The 10,352-nt window shown below is 38.3% G+C and overlaps 1 protein-coding gene across 10 annotated transcripts; it reads left to right on the forward strand.

Moving 5' to 3' along the window:
* The first annotated feature begins 1,464 nt into the window (after positions 1-1,464).
* Positions 1,465-10,083, forward strand: LOC113356051 (callose synthase 5-like). 10 transcript variants are annotated; one of them, XR_003362782.1, is made up of 5 exons: positions 1,475-1,597; positions 2,146-2,395; positions 2,950-3,066; positions 8,410-8,517; positions 9,277-10,083. XR_003362782.1 is itself a non-coding variant. In XM_026599063.1 (4 exons), coding segments are annotated over exons 1-4 (231 nt in total). In that variant the 5' UTR covers positions 1,465-1,595; the 3' UTR covers positions 9,292-10,083. The 10 variants fall into 10 exon arrangements, 8 of the variants coding, with proteins under 8 accessions (XP_026454848.1, XP_026454846.1, XP_026454847.1 ...); XM_026599063.1 differs by lacking the exon at positions 2,146-2,395 and having other exon boundaries at positions 1,465-1,597; positions 9,288-10,083; XR_003362781.1 differs by lacking the exons at positions 8,410-8,517; positions 9,277-10,083 and adding an exon at positions 4,613-4,852 and having other exon boundaries at positions 2,932-3,066.
* The last annotated feature ends 269 nt before the right edge of the window (positions 10,084-10,352 follow it).

The following is a 10,352-nucleotide window of genomic DNA, read 5'->3' on the forward strand; positions in this document are numbered from 1 at the left end:
TATATGTGCTCTTGTTTGGGCATTAGGGCATAGAAACTTTCCTTGTTATTATCCGCTTTTTCTTTAATATGATTTGGCATAAACTCTGCTTAATGTTTTCAACACCGCCTGCAGCCTCTCCACCATAATCTGGTACTCTCTGGTGGATAGTACTGATGTGACAAACCAGACTTTAAGGCATTCTTTCTAACCATCTTGCAGATGAGCTTAAACGACGATGTTTCCCATTGCCCGTACAATTAGCTTAACTTTTGCATACTCGTGCATTAACATGTTCAAATTTTCATAATTATCAGTGAACTATCTAGACGCGGGGGAAATTCCTGACGATGAACTTGAAGATGTCACAGTAACCACCGAAGGTACACTCTTCATATCCGAGAATCATGAAGGAGGTCGCGGGATTGTAGGCAGTGTGCCATGGAAGTAAGACTTACTTTTGCACTAAAACAGGCTCCTCATGGATTTAACCCAGCCTTTTTCTTCTTTTTTTACAATATATATATATATATATATATATATTTTTTTTGGCTTTGACTCCCAATTTTCGTACCCATTTGGACCTAGGCTTCACTTTTTCCAACAATGCAGCAGCCTTAATAGTTGGCACCAACAATGTACACCTAGGCCACAAAATGATAAAAACACCTGAATTGCTGGTGCTTGTAGGAACCAAAATCGCTAACTAGGCTAAAACATATAAGATTCTAATGGACGAATGATGCATATGTAATATGTTGCAGGAATTTCTTGAGCACAGTGAAAAGATTGTATATTTTCGCTCGCCCATGAAGCTAGAGCACCAGGTACTGCGTGCACATCTTTGCTCCAAAAAGCTAATTTACTGTTATAGTGGATTTTTTTAATTTATTTTTGAAGATTAATAGTAGATTAGTTGAATGGTATTGTGTGTTTGTGGTGATTTGCAGTGGTTGGAACTTGGAACAGAAAGAAAGACTCATCGATGAGTAGAATAAGAACAGATTCGTTCAGACAGGAATATCCGTGATGTCAACTAGCTATAGACGCTAGGAACTTATGATATGGTGGTCTACTAATTTGATTTTGATTTGAACTTATTACCGATCAAGAAAAAACAATTGAACTTGTTATTTTCCCATTGTTGGGATGACAACCCGAATTCTCTCTGTTCCTCCTAAATGATAATGACTGCCTTTTTAGTTATTCATTAAATTGTATGCATTCCTTTAATCATTCGTTAATTATCTTTAAATTGTAGTATTAATCAGGTTACAAAACAAATTATTGCATTTAGATATTAATCAGGTTACAACACATTATAATTTGAATTTAAATCATAATTTCAAAAAGGTCTGATAGTCATAGCAAGCCTACTGTTGGGCTCACTCTGAGATTGAAGCCCATGTCAAGCTCAAAAGTTTATGATACAAAACCGAATTTCCGATTTACAGTTTCAAACTTTTAATAATAATACTATTCCCATTTTCAGTCTTTCATTTTTGATTTTTCTCGTCTGCTCTCTCTCGCTCTTAGTTTCCTTCCAACACCATTACACCAAGCTATTGATGAGAGTTGCAGCAGGTTAAGAAGACTTCGAATCGACGAAATCGAACATGTAAGACTTACTTTTAGTAGATTTATAGGGTTTTATAATCGGATTTAGGTTGAACTTAATGATATAATATAAGTTGTTTTCGTTTCTCTTTAAGATACTCATTTATTTATGATGAATGTCTTCCATTTCGATTTGTAATGTAATGTGTAGTTTGAGATTGTTTCTGGTAATCTAGAAAGTATTCGTGAATTTGGAGAAAGTATTTATCCATTTTCCTTTTCAAGAAAGCTAGGTATCTTTTTTGATGTTGTTTTTATCTCTGAGATTAGACATATACCTAGTAAGAACGTCAGATTAGAACTTTGTTTCATTGTGCAATTGTTAAATCTCATTGTATAGATTGTGAGACCTGATTTCAGTTACTGTAAAGTAACTTCTTGAGTTAGTTTGTCAGTGATTTCTAGGGTTTGAGTTGTCTTCGTACCAGTATCAAAAATTGCTGAGTTCATGGATTTAGTTGACCAAAATTGCTATAATGCCTACTTTTGTAACTAGTTACCTGAATCTTGAAGTGGTTGTAATGTTTGTAAATTTGATCATTATCATAGTGGCATAAAGCTTGACCAGTAGATCGTCAACAAGTACTACTACTGCCACATTATCATGAATCATCATCAGGTCTACATGGCTTGACCAGTAGACAGTCTACAAGTACTACTACTGCCACTGCCACATCAACTTTCTCACGGGAAAGCTTTGATAATGAAATTGCGGTGTCTTCTCTTGGTAGCATTGTCCGTATACTCCATGTTGCGTGTGAAGTCAAACCTGTACGCCCTTGTGTTGGTGGTTATCTCTGTAAGTCTCATTACCATACTGAACATTAGGATTTTCAGAGTTAGTCTTGATTGTTTATCTATTTGTGGATTGGAGTTAAAATTTTGCAGAACTATGTGTTTATGAAATTGAATTACAAAGTTTAACGCGTTTGAGAAAGCTCGTAGGTAAGGTGTTGGACAGTTCAAAACAAGTCAGCACCAGCCATTATAAAGATAGAGATTTTTCCGTGCTCTCTTTCACGCTGTGTGTGTCGTCAGTTTCGATTTCGAATGAAAGAATGAATGTCTAGCTATACTAGTTTGCCCCATAAGGCCATAATAGATATTTTCATTAAATCGTCCCACGAATGCGCAATCTTTCAGAACCTGTTTAAGAGACTTTAAGTGAGCAACATAAATTTCCTTCCGATAATATGTTCCATGTTGTGAACAAGTGTCATCATTTCATGTACGCGGCTTAGATTGTTTTCCTATCATATAAGAATAGTCATGTAAATATGAGACTGATTAGTCCCTTATCAGAGTTGGTAAAATACTTAAATATAGCTTTCACAGTTTTGTTTGATTGAGCAGGAAATTAAGTCTCCTCTATAGGGTCAAAGCGACTGCTGCACTGGAAATCGAGAGTGTTTACCAGCAATACTGTCAGCAGTATGTTCGAACCCTGGACAAGGGGGAGGAAGCTGATAGGTAATTTATAATCTCAACTTAGTCTTTTTTGATGTTAATCGTTGGGAGTCATCAGATAGCAACAGTCTTTGTTAGTTGTTTTTCCTTGAAGTTTGTCTTTATTTGTTGAAATAAGTTAGATATATGGCTAGCACTTCTGAAAACAGTAGTTTATCTAACTCTAGGAGTTCAACATCTCTAGATTTATCTTACAATGATGGTATAAATGTCAATATGACATCATGTAAGTTGGATGATTTCAACTACCTTGTTTGGTCTCACTGGGTGAAGCTTTCATCACCGGTAAGGAAAAGATTGGGTATTTGACTGGAACCAAGACATGTCTAGAAAGCTCAGACCCTACACGAGACTTGGAAGAAAATGCCCTAATAATGAGTTGGTTGTTAGGTTCTATGTCTCCTGATTTAAGGAGCAGTTTTATGCGCCTAACCACTGCAAAAGAACTGTGGCATGCAGTTTCTCAGATTTATGTGGTGAGTGGTGATGCTACACAAATCTACGAGTTGAATTATAGAGTTATAGTGACAAGGCAGAATAATAAACCCTTGTCAGTCTACTATAATGTTCTTCAAGCTTCGTGGCAAGAACTTGATTTCCTCCGGACGTGTGACATGGAGTGTGTTGCTGACACCGCCAAGTTGAAGAAGAGAATTGAAAATGGTCGAATTATTGAGTTCCTTGTTGGTCTAGACTCAGATTCTGACCCCATTAGAATTCAAATACTGGGAAAGGATCCATTGCCTACACTTCGGGGAGTCTATGTAATTGTGAGGTCTGAAGAACTACGCAGGGTTGCTATGACACTTCCAATGGCTCAAGAAAGTTTAGCATTGAAGGCTGTTATCACCTCCACTCATGTTTCAACAGTCACATCAGGAAACAACCACAAGCCTGACGAGAAAGACTCACTAAATTGTGACTATTGTAACGAGAGAAGGCATACTAGGGAGACATGCTTCATGCTCAATGGGCGTACACAATGGCAGAACGATAATAAGAGAGGGGGTTTCTCTGGTGGCCGTGGTGGAGGAAGAAGAGGTCGAAATGGTGGCCCAAGAGCTATCACACAACTGATGAGGAGAAATTTCCATCTATATCAACCAATACTTCTTCCCAACCATCTCAAGCCCAAATGGAGCAAATGATAAAGGACTATGCCCGATTGCTGTCTTCCAAGGAGAATTATGTTGGGTCGACTTCTATGGCTCAATCGGGTAGCAAAGGCACCTTTGATAATGCAGCCATACCTTCATGGGAACAACCTAAAGATCCTTGGATTGTTGATAGTGGAGCAACTGATCACATGTCTACCAAATCTAATATGTTTTCCACTTACAATCCCAATCCTAGTAAACCATGTATCTTGGCTGCTGACGGGTCTCCAACTATTGTCTCTGGTGAAGGAAATATTCCAATAACTAGCTCCATGTCCCTTTCTATGGTGTTACATCTCCCGAATCTCTCATGCAATCTCCTCTCCATCTTTCAGATAACTAAAGCATTAAAATATTGTGTTACCTTCTTTGTCATACATTGTGTTTTTCAGGATCTTCGCACAGAGAAGACCATTGGTCATGGTAAGGAGAGAGGAGGTCTCTACTACCTTGAGTTACAAGAGATGGAACAAGAGAGCAACACAAAAGCATGCAAATCAACAAGTGAATCTAGTTCTGAAGAACAAGTCTGGTTATGATATAAACAATTAGGACATCCTTCTTTTGGGTATTCGCAAAGGTTGTTTTCTAAGTTGTTTTCAGAACTTGATATATTTAAATTTCATTGTGAAGCATGTGAGCTAGCTAAACATCCCCTGTTCCTCATCCTTTAAGCACGAATAAAAGTTTATCTCCTTTTGCTTTTATACATAGTGATGTCTGGGGTCCTTCACGTGTCAGTACTCTTGTGGTTTTCGTTGGTTTGTCACCTTTATTGACGATTGTTCTCGAGTCTCTTGGGTCTACTTATTAAAAAATAAGAGTGATGTTCATGACGTCTTCAAGAACTTTCATAAGTTTGTTCTTACCCAGTTTGACAGAAAAATTTAGGTGTTAAGATCTGATAGAGGTGGTGAGTATATGAAGTAAGGTTATCTTCTTACTTCTTGGAACATATACTCCTCAGCAAAATGGAGTTGTTGGATGGAAAAATCGTCACATATTAGAAGTCACTAGGTGCTTGTTATTCCAAATGAATATGCCAAAATGAATTTGGGGTGATGTTGTCCTTACTGTGGATGTAACTTTTTGTGAAGACCAAGCCTACTTCTCAGAGTATTCAACGGCTTCTCTTCAGGGGGGGCGTATAATGTATTGTGAAGAGCAGCATTGGTTTGATCATCCTGGTTCAGTACCTAAGGAAAATGTTACTCCTCAACTGCAGGTTACTCCACAAATTCAGGTTTGTAGATGAAGAGACAAGATTCCCCGGGTAGTGGAATCAGAACCTCCTAAACTTCTTGCTGAGACAGCCTTAAGAGTTCGTGAAGATGATATTCAACTGATGAGTCAACAAATGCCACAGATATTGGCTGATGAGTCCACAAATGTTGAGGAAGATAAATACCCTACTCGTATAAGTAAACATTCAATTCGATATGGGTATTCTACTAATCTTCCGATTGCCAACTACTCATCGCCTGTCACCCTCTTATGCTACTTTTGCAAATAAATTATCATCCATTACAATCCCTACAAGGGTTGAAGATGCACTAGCTGATCCAAAGTGGAAGCAGGCTTTGATAGTAGAAAACAAAAAGCTTTAAACGAGAATTTCACATGGGAAGAGGTCGAGCTACTAAAAGGAAAGAAAATCGTTGGCTGCAAGTGGGTCTTCACTGTTAAGTACAAGTCTGATGGAACCATTGAAAGATATAAAGCAAGATTAGTAGCCAAGGGCTATACTTAGACTTATGGAAAAGACTATCAAGAAACCTTTGCTCCTGTTGCTAAGATGAACACTCTTCGTGTCTTGTTATCTTTGGCAAGAAAAAAGGATTGACCACTCCAACAGTTCAATGTGAATAATGCTTTTCTTAATGGTGATTTGGAAGAGGAAGTACACATGGACATTCCTCCTAGATTTCAAACAGACGCTAATGAAGGAAAAATATGCAAGTTAAAGAAATCCTTGTATGGTTTGAAGCAGTCTCGTAGGGCATGGTTTGGAAGGTTTACCCAAAATATGCGGAGATATAGATTTCGTCAAAGCCAGGCAGATCATACTAATTCCTCAAACGTTCAAAAACCGGAAAACTCACCATGCTTATTGTGTATGTGGATGACATCATAATGACAGGTGATGATATGGAAGAAATGGGGAGGGTGAAATTTTACTTGGCCAAAGAATTTGAGATAAAGGACCTAGGAGAGTTGTGCTACTTCCTAGGGATTGAAGTGGCAAGATCAAAAAAGGCATCTACGTCTCTCAAAGGAAATATGTCCTAGATCTTCTAGCTAAGACGGGAATGTTGGGCTGCAAGCCTATTGACACACCAGTTGAACCAAACAAGAAGTCGGAGAAGACACCCTCCGGTGGATAGAGAAAGGTATCAAAAAAGGGCATCTGCGTCTCTCAAAGGAAATATGTCCTAGATCTTCTAGCTGAGACGGGAATGTTGGGCTGCAAGCCTATTGACACACCAGTTGAACCAAACAAGAAGTTGGAGAAAACACCCTCTGGTGGACAGAGAAAGGTATCAAATGTTAGTGGGAAAACTGATTTACCTGTCTCACACTCGTCCTGATATTGCTTACTCTATGAGTGTTGTAAGTCAATTTATGCATGCTCCACGAGAGACACATATGGATGCAGTGTATCAAATACTTCGCTATCTAAAGTCTGGACCAGCAAAAGGACTGTTAGTCTCTCCGAATAACCACATGGAGGTTGAAGCATACACAAATGCAGATTGGGCAGGTTCTGTGATTGATCGAAGGTCTACCTTTGGTTATTGTTCATTTGTTGGAGTAAACCTAATAACTTGGCGCAACAAGAAGCAATCAGTCGTAGCTAGATCAAGTGCCGAAGCAGAGTTTAGAGCTATGGCTCATGGAATTTGCGAGCTACTATGGTTAAGAATACTCTTGTCAGAAATTGGTTTCAAGCCTAAAGGTCCAATGAAGTTGCACAGCGATAACAAAACTGCCATCAACATTGCTCACAATCCAGTCCAACATAACAGAACCAAACATGTGGAAGTGGACAAACATTTCATCAAAGAGAAATTTTGTTTGCAAACATTCTGACAAAAGGAGTTACAAGTCAACCATTCAACTCTTTCCTTGACAAGCTTGGTATGCTAGATATCTACGCACCAGCTCGAGGGGCAGTGTTGAAATATTAGTCTCATGGTCAGGTTATACTAGTTAGTGTATTATAGAACATGTGAAGAAAGCCTTCTTCACAGATATAATCTGCGTACATACGGTTACGTTGTGTAGGAATAGTGTACAGTGATTTGTGAACATTGTTTAGATATTTGTAGGGTATTCTTGTAATTGTGCATACTCAATCTATGAAATAGAAGGCTCTCACCTCTGAGTGGTTTACACTCTTCTATTCCCTCTCTCTTGATTTATGCAAAAGTGGTATGCCTGTTAAACTGATAGGATTACCCTTTTGTAGTTCTCTGCAATTGTTTGAGGTTGAGTATATGGGTGAGTGAATATAGGATTGATCCAACACAATATAAGTGTCTCTAACAGGACGTATGATTCCCTTCTGAGAATGACCACAGTTAGCTTTCAGTAATATCTGTAGAAATCAAGAGAGATTGTATGGAAGAGTATGAACCACTCAGAGGAGAAAGTCATTTTTTTTATAAATTCAGTTACAGGTATATACCCTTATTGTGTTAAATATCTAGGCTATACTGTTCACGAGACACTGTACAGAATTCCTACATTACCCAAACATATGTACACATGCTAGACTTGGCACAATCTTGTGCACACACACTATACTGCACTATTTCATGTAACCTGGCCATGAGACTCATGTTTCAACAATATTTAGCCTCCTGGTGACTCAGTTATCCACCTCACTGATTTATGTAGGAACATGAATACTTAATTTGGTATATATGACATGGATCTTACTGGCTATATGACTGTAGATCTACAATTTATCAATAGAGACAAACTTGTCATCACATACACAACAGCTGGGGTGCTTTTTGAAGTGTTTTGTGCCGTTTTAAAATAATGCTTTCCTTAATGTTAGTCCTTTGCTGGCGTGTTATTTTTTTGAAATTAGTTGAGACTTTCTTTTGCCATATTTCTGCATTTCTTCGATATTTCTAATTTTTGCTTTATTTATTTTGTTGCCATGTTCCTCTTTGAGTAGCTCACGGCTGCTGTGGTATGACATTCTACCATTGGGTGCAGCTGGGATATATTACAATGTATCATGCAGCTTGAGGTGTACAAGGTTCATTGGGTCTCTTCGCCATCGGTTAGTTACCATGAATCATATTGATATTTACTTTGTTTAGGGCATCTGGATGCTCTCTGGATTCATGGTGGATTGAGATGTCCACCTTGATTTGAGCTGCATGGACAAAACGTGGGACAGCTGGACCTTCTTGACTGGCTAAGGGCTATGTTTGGGTTTTAGGTTAAATGGTCCACATGAATATGATCGATTTTACCTGAAACCCAAAGATGGCCCTTATCCATGAACATGATCTGTTTTTTAATTAACATGGATGAGATTTTTCAAAGAACATTCATGTTAGCACTTAGCAGAAAGAAGCATCACAAACCCAACAGGGAGCATTTAATATTAATTGTTCCAGTGTTCATATAATGCTAAAGCCCAAGCCTGAGCCCCTTAACAAGGTCTCTTCGTATAAGACATTTTATTCTCTTAACTTTTAATTTAATTTTCCATGCATTTGACACAATTATAAGATGGCACTTTAACCTAGTCTGATGCATGTTATAGTAATAAGCAATAACTGAAGTTCACCAAGCTAAACAGTTTACATGAGATTGTATATTATTCCCTTTTGTAATGTCCATTGTACTTCATACACACGTCATAGTATCTGTTATTGAGGTTCGACTTGTGGATGGTTGATGTTCTGTATGTGAAGTTAAGAAGGTAGAATTGAAGTCGCATAGTATAAAGATATCTATCTTGTGTATATTTTCTCCATGATGTTAGTCTCTCCCTGTTGAGCTAATTATTGTTTATGTTCTTGGTGACAAGCATGTAAGCAGGTGATGAAGGCACTAGGTTGTGGAGTTCCTCAAGGGATCTAGCTAGGGATACGGATATGGAATGGGACTCGTTACTTTTGCGCTTGTAGCGGTCCTGGCTTGGTTCCCATTTGTCACAGAGTCCCAGACACAGCTGCTCTTCAACCAAGGCTTCAGCTAAGGCCTTCAAATTTTACAAATTCTGGCTGCAAAAAGCATAATTGGTAGGAGCTGGGCAACAGTGAAAATTCTGGTTGGCTGCGAACAAGTTCTGACCTCAAGCTGTGGATGTCAACAGTGACTACATTTGACAATTTGCGTCCTTGCATACACAATGTACACATAGTTTCCAGTTGATCATATCTTGCTAGGAGCTGGGCGTTTAGAAAATCTATGTATCCTTAATTTTCGAATCCCAAATATACACTTTAAAAGAAATCATATTAGGTTCTTGAAATCTTACGCATACTTGCTCGAATTTAGCAGACAAGGCGGCTACTCATCCTCAGGAGTCTTATGGATGTCAATGAGGGGTGAAGCTGGAATTGTAACACAGATGAGCTAAAGGTCTGCAGTGTACACGAAAATATTTCAAGAAATTCAGGATGAACAAATCGAAGATGGTTTGGATTTGAGTGCACAGAATGCAGGAGGCTGCACTCTCTGGCCGTTGTTTTATTGAGTAATGAGTAGTAACCGTCAGCATGTACTAGAACTGATCAGTGATGGACAAGCTATGAGATATGTTTCATAAAGTCTTGTTTGTTCGGTCTCCTTTTTTTTTTTCATTCTTTCTACGGCCTGCTGTTTTTGTTGTGTTTTGTTGCATCCTTGGCACCATTTATGAATATGGTTGAGCTTTCCTGAAAAGATTTTTCTTTTCTTTTAACTGTCCACAGCACCACAACTGCAGATACTGATAACTTTATTAGCCAAGGCCCAAGCCATATGGTGATTAATTGTTGCAGGAATATAAAGTCATGGAATGGTGTACCTGTGTAATGAAACCTGCGTAAGGATTTGTAAGGTGAAGATCAAAAAACTCACATGGCTGTTGAAACAAACTTACTCTGGGATCCAACTAGT

Source organism: Papaver somniferum, chromosome 3, assembly GCF_003573695.1.
Source record: "Papaver somniferum cultivar HN1 chromosome 3, ASM357369v1, whole genome shotgun sequence".
Taxonomy (NCBI): domain Eukaryota; kingdom Viridiplantae; phylum Streptophyta; class Magnoliopsida; order Ranunculales; family Papaveraceae; genus Papaver; species Papaver somniferum.